Genomic DNA, 20,900 nt, shown 5'->3' on the forward strand with positions numbered 1-20,900 from the left:
TATTTTTCAAAACCCAATCTTCAAACATGGCTGCTATAGACCTCCGCCATGTAACTATAGAATTCTACGGCCTGTACAAATAATGCAAACATATAGAAGCCACATAATAATAATAACAATAATAATGAGTCTTATAATGCGCTAAAATCCACATCACGATAGGGAAATGTTCTAAGCACTGACCACACACCAAACACACTACAACACATAATGCACATGTTAATGTCATATTTAAATATAACGTTTGAAAAGATAGGTTTGATTTAAATGATGTTAATGTTTCAACAGACTTTAGTTTTTGGGGCAATGAATTCCAAAGCGTTGCAGAGATATATGAAAAAGATCTGGCACCAAATGTTTTCAATTTGAATTTGGGCGTCTCATGATTGATGTTATAAAGTTGTATACATAGTTGTCATCAGATTAAATTTGGAGTGTTGTGTTGATGATTAAAGATGAATGTCTAGTAGTAGAATAATAAAAGTTAATTGTTATATTGGAAACTTATAAATGACGTGAAGCGGTTCATTGTTAGTTATTCTCTATTCGAGCACCCACGTGTCATATAAAGAATGTTCTAGAACAAAGTTGCTATACCTCTATTACGGTAACACACGGTGTAAATGAGATTATTATGATCCTCGAAAAAAACGGCAATCAGATATGAAGTACTGTCATATTAAATAAAAACAGCATTGAAATTAGGTAAATCCTCAACATATTGGGAGAAAAATGTATACAGCGGCATTATGGTCTTGGGGGGAATTGCAGAAATAAAAGCTAGCGATGAGTAAACATGCTTACCGAAAAATTAAGAAAATTACATATTCCAGTGCTATTTTATAGCATTATTGTTCATCCACATGTCGTATATATGTTTATTGTTATAAATAGAATAGCACTAGGGAGTGCTATTTTTGCTTGTTGTGAAGTTAGTCTGTCATTAGAATTAGTTATTCAATAGGATTTACATCGCAATCCTCATTCTGTAAGAGATCGCCTTAAAACCGAGAAATGAAAGAAATATGGCATGGATAATTATATATTTATCTTCATTTCTAAGTTATTGTATTCCAACTCGAAATTATCAAGATCAGTGTGTTTTCTATAGAGCATGTGGTTATATGTGTGAGCTACTGGAATGATTTTTCTACGGCCAAGTAAGATATTTCGATAATAAAAGCAATTTAAATAGTCAAAAGGGAATATTTCATTAATAAATAAAAAAGAACATGAAATATGAATTTAATTTGCAAAGTTTTTGTGCATTATCAAAAATGACCAACAGTGAAAATTTTTAAGTGGAAGCCCTGTTGCTAATCCTAGAGAAAGTCTGTGTTTAGTGTAGAAGTTCATATAGTAACATATGGTAACACAGTTGGTAAGGCGCTCACTGACCAGTGGTTCTGGGGTTTGATCCCAGTGTTGGCCAATAGAATTCCTCTCGATTTTCCAGCATGGTTTCCCATTGTATTTTCTCAGAACAGTATCTGGTTGTTAGAATGGGACGAAAAACCAAGGTTAGGTTACATGTAAAATGAACCCTCGGTAGTTTGAATTTAACAAGGTCTAGGCATAAATGACATTGTCACAATATTCCTTCATGGCAAAGTATGGTCTATGCCTGCTTATATTAGCCCCTTTCATTTTGTAATCATTACTTCAGGAATATGATATCTGATTGGTTTATAAATTTCAAAAAATAAAAATGACGAAATCACGGGTTATATATCTAGTTGTGTATTTAAACTAATTTATTAATATTAACTCATTATGTTTTCAGTGAACTATCAGTTAAATTCTGGCAATATCATCGTACAAATAGCAGATCTCACAGAGAGTGGTTTGTTTGATGAAAAAATAAACAACCAAATAATTGATGATGATTTAGGCAGTAATTATATAGATTTATACATATGTTTTACTTTTATTCAAAGGCTACCAATAGATACCAGTGTAATATACAAGTGTCCTTTTAAATTGAGCTTTAAAATGAATTACTTAAAAATTGTATACAAAAAGTATTTGATATAAAGTTGTAATAATCCCTGACATTTTTGTATCTAATTGCATTAACTGTGATTGTGTAAATACTGTAAAACAAGAAATTAATGCAAGCAAAGATTTAATGCATAAAATACAACCTACCTCCAATCTACAGCATCCTTTACTACCAATCTCCAATTATTGAAATAAAATTGAACCATATGTTAGTCCCAAAATGACCTAGTTTGTGTCGAGTGGACGTTAAACCCCATTTCTCTCCCTTACCAGTCCCCAAATATCTTTATAATGATAGTATGATTGAACGAAATGTAAGGTAAACCATAAAATCTCTATAATGATAGTATGATTGAACAGAATAAGGTATACTATAAAATCTCTATAACGATTGTAGGATTGAATGGAATAAGGTATACCATAAAATCTCTGGAACGATTGTAGGATTGAACGGAATATATGGTATACCATAAAATCTCTATAACGATTGTATGATTGAACGGAATAAGGTATACCATAAAATCTCTATAACGATTGTATGATTGAATGGAACAAGGTATACCATAAAATCTCTATAACGATTGTATGATTGAACGGAATAAGGTATACCATAAAATCTCTATAACGATTGTATGATTGAACAGAATAAGGTATACCATAAAATCTCTATAACGATTGTATGATTAAACGGAATAAGGTATACCATAAAATCTCTATAATGATTGTATGATTAAACGGAATAAGGTATACCATAAAATCTCTATAATGATTGAACGAAATAAGGTATACCATACATTTCAAAGTTAAATTACATGTATTGAAACAGAGAACAGTCGAAAAACAGTTTCCATTACAATCTCCATGGGTCATATTTCTTCTAGAGAAGAACAATCCTGATGGTAATACCTTGAAGTAAAATGAAAAAACGTTTTTAAAACTGTTTCTAATGAACAGACTGAAATAGTGGAAATCTCTAGTCCACTAATAAAGTATGAAAATAATTAACAGTGATTAATATCTTCTTTGAGCGACATATAATAATTGAATTACGTAAATAACATAATACGGAACACAATTCTTATTTTAATTAATCATTTGCTTGATAATGTCACTTAGATTAAAATAGTAATTGTTTCTCATATTATGTTTTTGTGTTTATTACTGATATAAGACAATGTCGTGGCCTCATCGAAGACATTAATAGAGGGGTATATTTAAGCTAGCTCTTCTGTAAATTAGCTTTTATGCACCGCCATTAAAATGTATCAAAAGGAAGTTTTGAACGGTTCACATTAATTCCTTGTTTTTCAGTATACCGGTAATATAGATTGCTTTTTTATTTGTTGCTTATATTTATATTTTATGCATAAAAGCATTTTGAGTAAATTTTGACTTGCTTTTGCAGCCTTATTATTTTGAATGTAAAGTACTGAAAATACAAATGAATCCAAGGTTTCATGGGATCTAATCAGTGTGTTTCTAAACATGACACAGAGTGAAAGTGTTTTAGGTGTATATATGAATTGTAAAAACAAGGAGTGCTGACTATATATTCTTATTTTACACAAATGTTAATTTATTCATTGTTATGAAAGAAGTAAGGGAAAATAGACAGTATTATAAGAGAGAATATTTTACTATAATAATGGCCTTAATCTGTGATGTATTAATTATATATGTTTATACTAACTGATCTATATATAGCATGCACAGTAGGTTATTATATTCATTAATTACTGTTTATATAACATACAAATAATCTGTATTTAATCATCATGTTAATTTATATCTTTATTTCCAACATCATCCTGTAGGTCCAAGGGTGCTGGATGGCCTAATCGTCTAACATCTTGGGTTTTCTCCAGGTCCTCCAGTTTCCCCTCCCCTGTTAAAGATTGCTACGCCCAAACAAATTATTGAAATAGTGTTAGTCCTAAATGACATAGATTGTGTTGAGTGGACATTAAACCCCATTTCATTCTCACTCTTCCTGTAGTTCTATGTATAGAAAATGTGATAGAATAAAGTACCATACATACATCTAGTCTCAAATTGTATATAATAATATTTTTGTTTCTTTCTTTCTTTCTATAGCGATCAAACAGTTGCAATATGGCAGCAAAGAACAAGTACTGATCCTTCTGATAGTTCTGATATTGGTGAAGAACGTACCAGTGTCAGTTCTCAATGATAAGAGTTCCTATTATTGATTAAATAGTGCTATATTATAATATTTATAATTGATATGTATGATTATAACAATGTATGGTAAAGAAAAATGACATTAACAATATCAAATGCATTTATAAACTCTATATATAGTAAATAATGTTATTATCCTGTTTAAAATGTCTTATTGTAGGTTTTTTTTCATCTGTCTCAATCCACTCTTTCCATATTTCTCTTATATTCCATATTTTTATGACTTTGACTTGTTTGGTACATGTATATAACTTTATTGTTTAACCCTGATTTTGGTATCTTATATATAACCCCAAATTACACTTCAATATGATCTTGATAAATTTATTTGCATTTCTAAACTGTTAATTTTGTTTTAATACTATCAAAAGACATTCCAGGTGAAAAAATACTCCATTTCTCAAACAATATATTGCATTCCACATGTATATTCCATTTACAACAGAGAAAAAAAAACCAAGGCAACTGCTGAGGACCCTGTTAAAATGTAGTGGCACCTTATAGTTATGTGATATATTTTAACAAAATTTAGTACTAGTAATAAACAAAATATAATTAAGCCAGTAGCACAAAATTATAAGAGACCTGTCACTTTATCTTCAAGTATGATCTCTTTGACCTCTGAAGGACAAGTTTAATAATTGAGCCGAGATAACCATCGTCATCATCCAAAGTCCTTGATAACTGTCTCTTTATAGGACAATAACCAGTTTACATAATAGCATATATCTACCTTTATGCATATAGCCATCATTTGTAATACTCCCCACTGTCTTATTTTATTGTCCCCCGCCTTTCGAAGAAAGCAGGGGACTATTAAAATGGGTTCGTCCGTCTGTCTGTCCGTCTGTCTGTCCGTCTGTCTGTCTGTCCGTCTGTCTGTCCGTCACACTTTTTGGGACACAATAACTCTCTTCCTAATTGAGCTAGAATGTTCAAACTTGGTGTATGTGTTTATTAGGTCAATGCCTTGATGGAGTTCGAAGATGAGCATTTTCCGCTTAGGGTAAGCAGAGATAAGCAATTTGATTGGTTGATGCTTTGGGACACGATAACTCTCTTCCTAATTGGGCTAGAATGTTCAAACTTGGTGTATGTGTTGATTAGGTCAATGCCTTGATGGAGTTCGAAGATGAGCATTTTCAGCTTAGGGTAAGCAGAGATAAGCAATTTGATTGGTTGATGCTTTGGGACACGATAACTTTTAATTGAGCTAGAATGTTCAAACTTGGTGTATGTGTTTATTAGGTCAATGCCTTGATGGAGTTCGAAGATGAGCATTTTCCGCTTAGGGTAAGCAGAGATAAGCAATTTGATTGGTTGATACTTTGGGGCACGATAACTCTCTTCCTAATTGAGCTAGAATGTTCAAACTTGGTGTATGTGTTGATTAGGTCAATGCCTTGATGGAGTTCGAAGATGAGCATTTTCCGCTTAGGGTAAGCAGAGATAAGCAATTTGATTGGTTGATGCTTTGGGACACGATAACTTTAGTTCTAATTAAGTGAGATTGATGAAACTTGGTGTATAGTTTCATTACAGTAATACCTTGACTAAGTTTGATAATGAGCATTTTCTGCTCAGGGTAAGCAGAGCGATACGCAATTTGATTGGTCGAGACTTTGGAAAACAATAACTCTCCTACTTTGATTGTCCCCCGCCTTTCGAAGAAAGCAGGGAACTATTAAAATGGGTTCGTCCGTCTGTCTGTTTGTCTGTCTGTCCGTTCCGCTTATTTGTGATAAATTTATATGTGTCCTCTAATTATTTTCCTATTTCGGCGGGGGACATCAGCCTCACTGTTGGCTTGTTATAGTAATAATTATAGGGCATTTTATTATAATAATTAAAGGGCATTTTATTATAATAATTAAAGGGCCATTCTACTATTATCATATTGAATATGCTATTTCTGATTATAAATAACACAGATCATGTTTGGTTTCATGTTTTTATAGTTCAAATGTATTGTTTTGTTTGATGTGGGGGATTAGTAAATCAGTTAAGTAATATGTGAGGTTGTGTGCACAGAATAATGGGAAACATCTATATTTTTGTAGAGAACAAAAAAAAAAAAAAAGGGTAAATTTATGGCCTACTCGTTCAAAGTTTACTAATGTGATCCCCCACGTGAACTTCCTTGAAAACCATATCATGTGGTCGAGGACATAAAAAATATTTAAAAAATGAAACCAAACTTCTGATTTGAATTTGGTGATAATATACATCTGTAAATCATAATGGTGTAATATACAAAAAAACACCACCGATTTGATTGGAAATGCTGGCGAAATGAGATTTTTTTGGCATGATTGTACGCTGGACATTTACTAACATAAGAAAATCTACAACAAAGTGCATACGATAAAAGTCATTGATGGTGTTCAATCATCCCTGATGAACCCATGTGGACCCCTCACAATAGCATTACAGGAAGCTGGCAGTTTTTGATCCTGTGGCGTTGCCGTGCAGGCATTGGCTGATGTTTAGTGAACCTTGTCTATTTCCATAAAAATCTTTATTTTCAACATTATCATTCTGTCAAATTCAATATTTTGTGTTTAAGAGAATTGATATGTGGTGCGTTTACATGATCATAAAAACCTGATTCTTAAGTGTTATTGTGGTGATTTGTCCAGACTTACAACAATCATCCATTTATAGAAGTGGTAGGGTTTTCATTGTCTCGGTATATAAGCTTTGTTTAGTTGAACATTACAAAAACTGAAGATGTTATGTCCAAAAAAAAAAAACCTTCATAAAATGTTAATACATAATCAGTATATAATTAAGTGCCTTATCTGCTAATAAACATTAATTAAAAGATGACGTTAAATTGTATTGATATTATTTATAATGAAATAGATTTGTTTGTTTAAAATGCACTAAGTTATGTATATTATCCTACAAAGATTGTTGATTGCATTTATAATTATACCTCTACTATGAAACAAATGAAATGCTAAAAACAATTGTATATATGTATAAATCTATTATTATAATTGTTAATGGTGCTGTGAACATAATTAACTGTAATAAAACTATTTTCATACATATTATTTCATATAGTCTGTATTTTATCATTTTCTTTGGACATTTATGGTTTTTGGTCTCAACCAGGTTCATTTTGGTCATATTTGTAAAAAAAAAAAAAACATTTGCTATCTCTTTTTTTTTTTGATGAGTTCTTCAATATAATTCTTCAATGATTGTCATGTGTTGAACACATCTAAGCCAATAATAAATATCATGTTATAAGCCATTAAAGTTATGTTAATTGATCAGAAACGTTGGCTTAGTGCTGTAATTATAAAGATGGGATATGTTCATAAGAGTTACTATTGAGACAAAATTTATCAGGTTATCACAATTCTACCCTGGAGTATGAAGTAAATGTCAGTAATAGTTTGTAAACATATGTATAACTGACATTGTTCTGCACTCTTCTGCAAGAACTGATAGGAAAGCAAACATGGATAGGATAAACCAGTAAGCGGCAGTTTTCATCAACCCTTCCTTGAAGTGTCAAATTTGACAATGAACCCCTCCCTCGTGTATGGCACTATTGCATGTCGCACATGCAGCTCAGTGGTTCTGTTGGTTCGATAAGTTCTTTATCTGGGAGCATACTCTCAAAGCATGCCAAGTATTCATGACTATTTATCATATCACAACCTGCATAGGTAGGCCTATTTGCAATTCAATTTACCCTACTACTTTTTTTAAGAATATATATATACATGTATATTTGATATAAAGACTATCTGCAGACGTCATCAATAGTAAAAGATCCTATGACTATCAAACTTAACCATGTAAAGAAGGCAAAGCAAAATTTTCCAATTGTCCATGCCAATTGAGTCATAAGGTAATAATGGATGTTTAACTATTGTCTTCAGAATGGGGTAGGTAAATCGGTCTGCCTTGCAGTATTCTGGCCTCAAGAAAATAAATCTCAATATTGTGTGATAATTATTTTATTAGCGATATTATAAACAAAACTTTATATTGTTACTAAACTAGGGGTAATAGGATTGGTAAACAACAAATAACATTCAAAATAACATTCAAAACAAAACTCCAAAAATAAAATAAACTTATAAGGTACATGTCTGTCTTCTCCATAAAAAAAAAATTATATAGCAATATTATATAGTCTCTAACATACCTAATAATTAGTAAGATTTGCTGAAGAACTACAAAGATAGTTTTTAAAGAGGTATTATCACTTTCAACAAGAAAATAAATTTCATATGACATTCAAAATAATCCTATACCATAAAATTCTAATAAATCTTAATTTATCTCTGGCTTATGTAGAATTTAATTTATATAGTCACTACCACAATGAATTGCATACCTTTTGTTTAGGTTTAGATATCCAAAGTATTCATGCCATCTGAAAAAATCACAAATTTTATGTTTTTCAATTAATGTTCTAAAAAAAAAATGCTCTTTTTTGTAACAATTTGGCACATGAAAAAAACTAGGAATTTGGAAAGTAATGCTCGTGGGCAACTATTTAAGTTGGATTTTCAATAATTAGGTTAATGTCACTATATGAAATTTTACCTTTATTCTCTTGTTTTAAATTTTTATTGTTGTATTATTAGCGGCTTTTTGTATGATTATCATCTACATAACTAAAATAATGAAAAAGAAACCTTTCATTTTAAATTTCAATACCTTTAGATTTGGAGATGTTAAAATAAATCAACAGTCCAAAGGAAATTATTATTTTTAATATTTTGAGAAAAGTATCAGAAGTTATAAATACTTTGCAAAAAGTTTAATACTATCATCATCTGTAGTACATGTAAAAAAAAGCTTAATGCTGCCTAGTACAAAATAACAAAATATACACATAAAAAAAAACCAGCGGCTGCCAGGCAGGATACGCCCACATTTTGCAAGAGATGGATAGAGAACAAGCTAAAACCAAACACAAATTTTTGTGCAATCAGGGGCAATAATCAAGAAAGTTATGGCCTGAAATATCAAAAGGGACTGAGATCTTTGGGATATAAAGATATGGTTAAAGTTTCATCAAAATTGGATAAAAATTGTGACCTCTAGAGGGTACACAACCTTCACATTACACACTTCTGCGTACAAAGAGCAGGCAGTTTCATTTCGATTTTCCTGAAATTTGAATTCAACCTTCATTATGGTGGAATGGTGATGTATTTAAACGGTTTTTAAAATCAGAAAAAAATTGTGACCTCTAGAGAATCCGCAAGCTAAAAATGCGATTTTTCGAACAATCAGGGGCCATAATTCAGGAAGTTAAGTTCGGGTATCCGCGATTATCAAAAGGAACCAAGATCTTAGTGTGTAATGGTGATATATTCACACGTTTTCTTTAAATCGAATAAAAATTGTGACCTCTACAGGGACCACAAGCTAAAAACATGATTTTTCATACAATCAGGGGCCATAATTCAGAAAGTTACGATTTGGAAAGGAAGCAATATCTTTGGGTTATCAAAATGTATTTCAAGTTTCAACGAAATCGGATCAAAATTGTGACCTCTAGAGGGTCCACAACCTTGATATACCATATGTTTACACTATTTGCGAACGAGGGGCGGCCATTTTTGTCCATCAGTTTCGGTCCGATTTTTACGAAGTTCGAACTCAACCTTCCTTAGTGTGTTACGGTGATATATTCAAACGTTTTTTTAAATCGGATAAAAATTGTGACCTCTGTAGGGTCCACAAGCTAAAAACGCGACTTTTCGTACAATCAGGGGCCATAATTCAGGAAGTTATGGTCCAATATGCGCGAATATCAAAAGGAACCGAGATATGTGGATTATAATCATCCATTTCAAGTTTAAACCAAATCGGATAAAAATTGTGACCTCTACAGTGTTCACAAGCTAAAAACGTGATTTGTCGTACAATCAGGGGCCATAATCCATGAAGTTACAGTCCAATACATGCCAATATCGAAGGGAACCGAGATCTTAGGGTGATAAACTTATATTTGAAGTTTCATTGAAATTGGATAAAAATTGTGACCTGTAGACGGACGAACCGGGTCGACGACAATATACATCCACATGAAAATGTGGGCGTATAAAAAGACGTTTTATCCAAATTCCATTGTTAATTTATTTTTACCTTCAAAATCAAGTGCCACAGTGGTTCAGTGAGTAAAGCAATGGACACATTAGCCAAATCAATCAGCACCAAAATTTATTCAGCCGAATGGGTGGACAAACCAAGCGAATGCTTCGCCGATTCACCAGTCGATTGCATCACCTTTCACATCACATAATTAAACATGGCGGCAACCATGTCTTCAAACAATCATGTGACTTCTCGATATGAGTGGGTGATTAGCTAATGAATCCAACATTCGGGCAAATGCTTCAACAAAGTGGATGCACTAGGCAAATATAATTCGGCCAAATATGTCAAACATATTTGATTCGGCTAGTGTGTCAACCACATAAGATATTGGCTCACTAACGTGGCGGTCCTGTATTCGATCTCAGCATTGGCAAGAAAGTTTGTTAGGGTTTCTCCCTGGTGAGTAGTGCAGGACAGAGGGCCTGGCAAGGGACAACGTTTATGCGTTCGGTTGGGATGAAAAACCGAGGTCCTTTATACACATTGGCATGCATGTTAAGATCCCTTATCAGTTGGAATTTGATATAAGTGTAGACTGTAGCACCGCTGTCCTAGCAAAATTTCCCTCATAGCACACTGTATGGTGTACGCCTGTCTTCATTAGCCCAGTTGAAGCAGAATAGTAGGACATTAAACCGCATTTTATTTCATTTTGTTCAAAATCAAAGTTTTGATTCTTCTTACATAGTGGAGAGAGAGAAAGAAATGGGGTTTAACGTCCACTCGACACAACCTAGGTCATTTCGGGACTAACATATGGTTCAATTTTATTTCCATAATACGCTTGCGCATAGGGGTCTTTAGCAGTGGGAGGAAACCGGAGGACTCAGAGAAAACCCACGAGGTTGGACAGTTCTTACATAGTAAAATGATCTCTTACTATTCATATATAATAATAATAATCTCATCTGGTATTATTTTATAAAATATATATCTATATCTAGTTTACAGTATATTAATGTATTGTCTCTTTCTAGTTTTATATATTAATGTATCATGCAAAGATTAACAATCAACTACTGTAAAGCAAGAAACCTTTATGGTATAAATCATTAAATGTTCCAAAGTTCACTTTTTACTTGCTACAAAATAGTTTTGTCATTAACAGATATTTAGCCTGTAATCATATAAATATTACAACCCTCCAGTATGGTACTTAAATGTCTTTCTGTCTTTTCATACACACAAAGATTTCCTACATGACAGTATTTGTAAATTAAAACCACCTTTTCTATAAGTATTACTAAAAAACTAAAAGGAAATTGTTTCTATGAAAGTAAAATAGAATATGAATATTTAAGATTTAAAAAGTCCAGCAATAAATTAATCAGATCGTAAGGAACAATATTTAAATAGATTACAGGTTGTAGTGGAATGAATATCAGATTTCACAATTTTAAGTATAAAATTCAGCTTTGCAATACATATAGGGTAAATGAAAATACAAAACTATTGTCAACAAAATAGATATGCAAGTTCTATTAACATATTAAAAATAAACATAATTCATATAACCGGTCTACATTTTGATCATTAGGATTTGTTTTATCACAAAGGATTATTAGAAGAGATTCTCATTATACCCACAGTTTGTTAAAATTAAAATTAGAGATTTTAGAGTATAAAATAAATATTAGAAAACATTTTGATTCTATGTAATATAAAAGAACATACCAATACTTTTATCTTTTTCCTATATTTTACAAAAAAGTACAATCTATCATTTATTCCATAAATGCTAATAATTTATCTTTCTACACAAAGAGATAGATAGAAATATACATGTCATTTGTGGCATTTGTCATTTTAGAACTTTATAAAATTAAACAAGTTGGCTCAATTAACACCTAAATAAGATCCTGAGACAGTATCACAACAAAAAAAAAGTACATAAAAATGAAACTGATAGTGGAACTCAAACTGTAACATCAAATATATTTTGGGTTAATAGAGATTTATACCATTTACTAAATCCATTGTATAATACATTACAAAATTATGTAAAAAAAACAATTGTGAAAAATGTTTTCGGAATTTCTGTATATTCGGATAAAAATGTATATGTCACTCATTTATCCAAAAATCACTTCAATACGTTCCATTCGCCATTTACCAGTTCTATCAAAAATAAGATTTAAAACTACAGTATTAGACCAACTCTATAGCTTTGACTATTTTCTAAAAATAACTTTTTTGGACAGTCACAATAAATCCATCCTGCCAGAAAAACCTGAACTTTATGTTAATAATGAGTTTGTATAAAATCAGAATGATAATTGCAATTATAATCTTATATTATACAAACTTATTATATCATTATAACATAGCAGGGGATTGTGGGGTGTTACAGCATTCCCAAATGTGTCAAGCCATATTTTGTAAACAAAACATGTCATTTTCAAGATAGAATAAGTTATATTCAGGCAATAATTGGACATATTTCCATAAAATGTGATAAATTTGGGGAATATCTATAGATTTTAGAGACTTTCCAAACATAAAGCATCCCATATGCTTATGATTTCTCTTGAAACAAACTTGCAAAAATCATGATTCAATCAAACAGCAATAAATGAGATAATGTTATTAAAATCACATAGTAAATATTTTTTGTAATAATACATTTATCACAGTTTAAAACCTCATACAAAATAATTAGTTCTATTTAATCAATATAGCTTATTTTCCCACCTCGCAAAACAATCATCAAAATCTAGAAATTTTCTGGTATTAAAATTGTCAGTTAAAACCCAAACCATTATTCCAATAAGAGTGAACAAATAATGCAAGAACCAGAAAAACATTTAAAAACGCTCATTTGAGGTGTTTATTTCAAAATGCACTAATCTTCATTATCTTTTTTCTTCTACTTAAATTAATTCAGTCCATTCACTCTCTTTTTTACCAAGCTGTAAATAAAATTCAGTATAAATTTTTCAAAATACAGTGGTCTCCTATTAGTGTGTCAAGAAGGGAGATAACTTTGTAAGAATTATTTTCCTTATTCCCTACAAAATATTGCAAAATCATAGGGGAAAAAAACAGACAAAAATGTGCGGGGGAAGCATGGCAGTGGTTAAGATGATTCTCCACTGAGTTATACCCCTGCCACTGCAAAGTAGCAACCAGTGCCAATGATAGAACAAAAAACTACTATGGCATGGGAGACAATTTTTTAATTTATAGTGGCTAAATAAAAATATAGAACAATTCAGTGATGACTAAATAAAAATTATGTAATTATAAAGTTGTAATATAATCATGACCAACCTGTATATCAGTCAGTTCGTCATAAAATCTCATTGATAACTTAGGTTCACCTACAGCGGGTATATTTAATAGTTCACCTTTATATAAAATCTCTTTAACAGGACATACAACACAGGCTGTGCCAGCACCAAATATCTCTTTTATCTAGTCAAATAAAATAAATAAATTGAATTTAGTTGCAGTAGTTAGGTAGTCCATTATTATATCAGTGATTGAAAGGTAACTTCTAGTATTCATAAATTGCATGCATTCATTTCTTGCTTTACAGTATTGCATTGAAATAATGACAGATAAGGTGTTCGTCATTAATAACTAATTATGTCTAGTAATCTGTTCTCCAAGTGGCAGCTCTTGTATTCAATTCTTAAAATCATAAAGACCTGTTCAACATATAAAAAATAATATATAGCAAACTTACCCTATTTTCTTTTAATGCTTTTATCACTTGTTTCATTGTATATGGTTTCTCTGTTACCTTAAACTCACCCTGAAACATAATCAATTTAAACATTACATTCTAGGCATTGATTAAATATTGTTAAGATTTTATCAAAGCTAAATGGTCGTGAGTCAGTCTCTGTGAATGCCTGAACAATGTAAAGGAACGTTTTAGGGACTCCAGCGAGGTAAGCAAGGTCTTATTTTCTCTGTAAAATGTTCCGAAAATCTGTTTTTACATTTATTCGAAAGAAATGAAATGAAATGGGGTTAAACGTTATTCGAAAGAGCATTTCCATGTTATTCAGAATTGGTGAGACTTATCCCCATCTTGAAAAAAATAGTTTTAGGTATATTGTATTTGATGCTATATGCGTGCAAACGAAAACGTCAGCCATTGCTGCCGTAAACAGGTTGTTATTTGTTTATTTTATTTAATACGCATTGTAAGAGTAAATAATCATAAAAGCTTTATTAACTCTAAAATACATTGAAAACTATTTTGATTGCAAATCTAATAGCTAAATTACACCGTAAAGTGACAAAAAATTGTCACAACACCTAAAATGGAGGGTCCGCAAAAAACATTTACAACACCTTTAGTGCCTTTATTTTGGTGTCTAAACATGCTTGAGATGATACTGAACAATAAAAAATGGATGAAAATCAAAAATAATGACTTTGGAATTTGTAACTTTATGAAGCAAATATACCATTCAGCACTGCACAGCTACAGAGTAAACAACTCAACATGGGAAATCACAAAGTCTCACAGAGATACCTGAATATATACACTACAACCATCAAGACTTCAAATTTTGAAAACTATCTTTGTTTTAGCACAACAAGTCCATATAATCAAACTTTTTTTTTTCAAATATCCTCCATTTTTTCAAGGGACTACTTTCAGACTTTTTGTATAGAATACCATGATAAACATCATTTGGATTAAATGTTTTGGGTTTGTATGGAAAATAGCAAATACATTTTTTGTTTTCAGCATTTTTTATAATGAATACATATTGTTAAAATTTTGTTAGACTTCTTAATTCACCCCTCGAAACTTTGTGCCTGGAAACATAAAGATACACTGACAACTAAACATTGGACATATTTACTTAGTTTTACAGTAAAATATTTTGTTATAAATTTTATTCAACATCTACTCACACCCAACACATCGTTTAATCTTAGATTATACACCAATAGTCCACTATTGAATGTGGTAATGTTTAGCTGAATGATCAATTGGAAAATATGATGTGTTGCAAATGGTACTCCACAGAAAAGAATTTACCCCACAAAAATTATATCTAGGTAACAAATACTATATATATCAGACCTTCAAAATGATTATTATTCTAACATAAATGAATAATAATCTATCCAAAATTTAAAAACAAGCCTTTTTGCTAACATTTACCAACACTTGACAATGGCAGCTATGATATGATAGTTTAGATTTTGACAGTTTATAGAACGTTCCATATGAATAATGTTGATATTAAAAGATGTGACAGTTCTTGCAAATGAAGCGCAATAGTCTATAATATTACGATTTACCACCTGATGTATAGATAATTGTCTATAGTATAAGTCAAAAAGTACTTACTTCATCTTTATTTACCTTTCTGTGTCTGTTTTCATGCATGACTTATTTTTTAATATTATCAAATCCCGTAAATGACACCTCATTTGTATTTTGATATGAATTAATCTTATTCCGCAGTTGTTTACCATAAAAAAATTTATATTTAAAATCTACACTTTTGCTCATTGATATTAGCATATGTTCAAGGACATCTAGATATTCAGAGACGAAAGCTACCTACGAAACAATATTTACATTTATACAACGGTGAAGTGTTTTATTACTAAACGGAATATGGCATAATTGTATGTATGGTGATGTAAATGAAACCTTTTACATAGCTATATAATGTTCCGCTAAACCTTGTGAGTTTAACGATTATTCGCATCACTTGTCTAAAGATATGAAGGGTCATTTTCAAGACAGAACAAGCCAACAGTGAGGCTGATGTCCCCTGCCAAAATCCCAAAAGAAATAGATGACACATATTAATTATCGCAAATTCTTTTTTTTTTTCAAAAGTATCAAGCAATCAAACAGATTATCAATTATACACTAAGTTTCATCACTCTCTATCAGACAGAATCAAAGATATCTTGTCCTAAAGTATCGACCAATGAAATTGCTTAGCTCTGCTTAGCTTTAGCTCGAAATGTTAATCATTGAACTTAGTCAAGACATTCACCGAATGAACATCAACATCAAGTTTGAACATTCTAGCTCAATTAGAAGGAGAGTTATGTGTCCCAAAAAGTGTGACGGACAGACAGACGGACAAACCCATTTTAATAGACCCTGCTTTCTTCGAAAGACGGGGGACAAAAAGAAAATGACAGTCCCTTACCGAAAATCTAAAATCTAAGACTCAACTACTGTAGGTGTAACCGCAAGAAATTGATGAAATTGAAATTTTCATTTACATGATAACACACGGGTGTACGATTTAAAGGGTCATTGACAGTAAAATAGTGTATTGTGAGTAATATAGTTCATTTTGGTCTTTTGTATCCAAGGGCCACTACTTTGTGTTGGAAAATAATATGTTCAGCCTTGTTGGTGTCGAGACTAGTTTGCAACAAGATGGTGTCATTTTACCTTGCCCATAACCAAAAGTCGCAACCATTTTTGTTTACAAGCAAAGAGTTGCATACCTTAGTTTCATAGTTTTGGCGAGAAAATGGAAAAAACCTCTTTGTTTGAAAATGCGTTAGAAATCTATTACCGCACAGTAGAGTGGTACATGGGGCCTTTTCGCAGTAGAGTTGACAGGTCTGCTTGTCACTGTGAGAAACCCATTCTGCGGTAGGTTCACACAGCCAATACACGTACTTATGTATTTAACCTGATATCACAAGAGATCAAATCCAAGTTGGTGGGGGGGGGGGGGGGTCTATGTACTGCTTGTTTTATGTTTTGTTGGGTATTATGCTGCATTGTTTTAGTTAAGTGGCTATACTTTGTGAATTTCGCTAGTTTCAAATTTTGGTGTTATGTTGCTTATTCATTCCAATGGTATGAAAATACATTTGGCATGCATGTAAAACAACCCTTGACACATAGAATTTAATCAAGAGCAGAAGTAGACGAAAATGACCACAGTCCCTTTCTTTCCTTCTCAATTGAACAGATTCTATAACTTTTTAAAAATCTATTATAAAAGAATGCAAATATGTTAGTTACCCATTTCTCTGCAACTTTGATGAGTGATGACCTTGTTATTCCTGGTAATACCAAACCATCCAATGGATGAGTAATCAGTTCATCTTCACCTTGTTCATTGGTCCAATACATAAATATATTCATTGTTCCCACCTCTGTTAATTGATGATCATCACCAAATAACCATAAAACTTGATGACAATTTGCTTCTACAGCTTTAGCTTGTACTTGAACAGTTGGTGCATAATTTCTAATTGTAAAAATAACATACATTAAGGATTGAGCAATTGCTGATTATCAATGATGTTCATAGTCATATTCCATTTGGTTTTAGATATATCATTTAAAGTTCTAGATCAACGTTTCTGAATTTTAAATTACTCTATTCTGATCGAAGTTATGAATGTTCAAAATTTTGACTAGAAATAGTGTAAATAGTCTCCATTTTTAAGTACCATTCAATGAAGATATGGCCAACATTGTCAAATCCACATTATATTTCAGATGTCTGATAGTGTAGAGAATGGATAATGGTCTGGTCATGTGACTAAATGTCTTAATAATAATTTATATAATGTTTAAAGCCCCCCCCCCCCAAAAAAAAAACATGCAATAAGCAGATTTAGCTCTTACATAATGCATCTTTAAAAGCATCATTTAATTTCTAAATATATCATCACTTCAAATTCTGTCACTCAAAGAATCTAAAATCTGATGTAATTACTACAGTTAGATATTGGACTTTACTAGCATGCAAACTGAGCATCAGGTTTTGAAATACTGGAAAATGATTTTGTTTATATTTTAAGTGTACATAGTTAGGGTTCCCCACCATAAATAAATATCTCCAAATATCTTGACTATTACACCACAATATTTATATATATATACCAAGCCTTAAATCAGTTTCGCACATTTATAGTCACTAAATAAATGATCATGTTGTACTTAATAAGCGATGACCATTTATCCATCGATAAATAGTAGATTGAAAAATGTTTACGAGTGTTTGCCATAACATCCGGGCACTTTGAAGTAAAAAATAGGTTACGTGCCCTCGTGTTGAAATTAGTCTCGCTTAACCAGTCTAATGACCATTCTCCATCTGATTGACAGGCCAGGATAATCAAGATTACTTTTTTACGAATCTTGTAAAAGTAAAAGTAAACTACTGCTAGTATCATGTTCTTGCCTAAAGCGAGTGTTTCAGAGATATTATTTGTACTAAATGGTATAGTTAATGATAAAGCAATTTAAAAGATAGAACAAACATAATTTCTAAAGCCAACAGTGAGGCTGCTGTCCCCCGCTGAAATAACAAAATAAATAGATGACACATATTAATTAATCGCACATTTATTTTTTTTCAAAAGTATCAAGCAATCAAACCGATTATCAACTATATACCAAGTTTCATCACTCTCTATCAGACAGAATCAAAGTTATAGCATCCACCAATAAAATTGCTTAGCTCTGTTTAGCATTAGCTCGAAATGTTAATCATTGAACTCAGTCAAGACATTCACCTAATGAACATCAACATCTAGTTTAAACATTCTACCTCAATTAAAAGCACTGTTGTTATGTTCCAAAGTCTTGACCAATCAAATTGCTTATCGATCCTTAGCCTAAGCAAAAAATTCTCATCATCAAACTTAGTCAAGGTAATGATGAATCTATACTCAAGAGTTTCGTCACTCTCACTTAATTAAAACTAAAGTTATCGTGTCCCAAAGCATCAACCAATCAAATTGCTTATCTCTGCTTACCTAAGCAGAAAATGCTCATCTTCGAACTCCATCAAGGCATTGACCTAATAAACACCTACACCAAGTTTGAACATTCTAGCTCAATTAGAAAGAGAGTTATTGGCCCTAAAGCATCAATCAATCAGATTTCTTATCTCTGCTTACCATAAGAAGAAAATGCTCATCTTCGAACTCCATCAAGGCATTGACCTAATAAACACCTACACCAAGTTTGAACATTCTAGCTCAATTAAAAGGAGAGTATTTGTGTTCCAAAGTCTCGGCCAATCAAATTGTTTATCACTCTGCTTACCCTGAGGAGAAAATGCTCATTATCGAACTTAGTCAAGGTAATGGTGTAATGAAACTATACACCAAGTTTCATCACTCTCACTTAATTAGAACTAAAGTTATCGTGTCCCAAAGCATCAACCAATCAAATTGCTTATCTCTGATTACCCTAAGCAGAAAATGCTCATCTTCGAACTCCATCAAGGCATTGACCTAATAAACACCTACACCAAGTTTGAACATTCTAGCTCAATTAGAAACAGAGTTATTGTGTCCCCAATAAAGGACAGACAGAGGGACAAACCCATTTTGTTTAGTCCCCCGCTTTCTTTGAAAGCTAAATATTACTGCTATTCAGAATCGTCAACAATAGATTTTTAACGACTGTAATAGTTGATAGATGTGCAGAGAATTTCACATGCGATGGCTATTTATAGACTCATGGACTGAAGCGTGCACATTCATCGTGTCGCGTTCAACTTTCAGTAGGGAAAATTTTTGCTGCATGGGGCACCCTAACATAGTGTGTTTTGTAACTTACGATCCCATTTTATAACTTCCACAACCTCCAGGCCATGCACGAACATACTTCGGGTCAGCAAACAGGGTTATTGGGTCCAAACCTGTGGTAAAATAAGATCCAACAGGCCCCAAGATAACAAATAACATGGCATTGTGAGATAAACTTACTCCTAGTGTTGGCTGCAATATAAGTTGATAATTAATATATAAAATCATGTCTACCATACAACTTTACAACATTCCAACTAAACTATTCTTGATTCAGATCATAGAATTGCAAGATTGTTTAGTCCTTCAACATTGCAGAAATAAAAACATTTATATTGCGATATTTATTTGGATCAATATAAGTTATGGCTATTTGTATAACGTGGATAATAAGAATGAAATGGGGTTTAACATCTCGTCAACACAATACAATGGTCCATTTGAGACAAACATTCTTTATTTCTATGTATGTGCAATGATAGAGAGATGAATCTTGTCTGGACAGCAGTATTTCCTTAAATTTCTGACTTGCTTGCACATAAAAGAACCCTTGTCCTCAGATTTTGACATGCCATCCGAACTAAGAGAGAGAGAGAGGGGAATGGGGTTCAACATACACTCAAAACAAACTGTCATTTTGGGACATACATTTGGTACCATTTTATTTGAATATTTTAGATTTCACAATTTAGAAATTTCTGCAATTTTATATGAATATTTTAGATCTCACAAGTTAGAAATTTCTGCAAAATCACAATATAATATATTAAATATTGACATATAGATAAAAAATAGATTATAACACAAGATTTGGCATGTTCTTAAACCCCAAGTTTTTTTTTATTAACTACATAATCACTAATAATTATAAAATACATTTAAATTCCAACAATGTGAAGCGATTTTTAAAGTTCTTTTCATGGCACTACATGTACTGGCAATAATACTAGGCCAAGAATTTCCATTCTATTTATCAACCAGGTATCTAAAATATATCACCTTTACAAATCGCATAAAAAAAAAAAATAATCAATCTTTAAAAGACCTTTTTA

The 20,900-nt window shown here is 31.8% G+C and overlaps 2 protein-coding genes across 4 annotated transcripts in view; one reads left to right on the top strand and one right to left on the bottom strand.

The window, feature by feature from the left end:
• LOC126823397 (kinesin-like protein KIF21A) overlaps nucleotides 1-7,257 on the top strand; it is a 54,794-nt gene extending 47,537 nt beyond the window's left edge. For 2 of the 3 annotated variants that reach the window (XM_050552211.2, XM_056101991.1), the window contains exon 37: nucleotides 4,096-7,257. In XM_050552211.2, the coding sequence (XP_050408168.1) occupies nucleotides 4,096-4,192 (97 nt within the window). In that variant the 3' untranslated portion in view covers nucleotides 4,193-7,257. Of the gene's footprint in view, nucleotides 1-1,783 lie in introns of all 3 variants that reach the window. The other variant, XM_050552213.2, reaches the window with a different exon arrangement.
• A 3,988-nt stretch (nucleotides 7,258-11,245) lies between these two features.
• LOC126823355 (branched-chain-amino-acid aminotransferase, cytosolic) overlaps nucleotides 11,246-20,900 on the bottom strand; it is a 28,211-nt gene continuing 18,556 nt past the window's right edge. The window contains exons 6-10 of the mRNA XM_050552148.2: nucleotides 19,880-20,040; nucleotides 17,321-17,549; nucleotides 14,030-14,098; nucleotides 13,612-13,755; nucleotides 11,246-13,250 (exon numbers count right to left, since the gene is read on the bottom strand). Of these exons, the coding sequence (XP_050408105.1) occupies nucleotides 13,212-13,250; nucleotides 13,612-13,755; nucleotides 14,030-14,098; nucleotides 17,321-17,549; nucleotides 19,880-20,040 (642 nt within the window). The 3' untranslated portion in view covers nucleotides 11,246-13,211. The remainder of the gene's footprint in view (nucleotides 13,251-13,611; nucleotides 13,756-14,029; nucleotides 14,099-17,320; nucleotides 17,550-19,879; nucleotides 20,041-20,900) is intronic.

This window comes from Patella vulgata, chromosome 6, assembly GCF_932274485.2.
Source record: "Patella vulgata chromosome 6, xgPatVulg1.2, whole genome shotgun sequence".
NCBI lineage: Eukaryota > Metazoa > Mollusca > Gastropoda > Patellidae > Patella > Patella vulgata.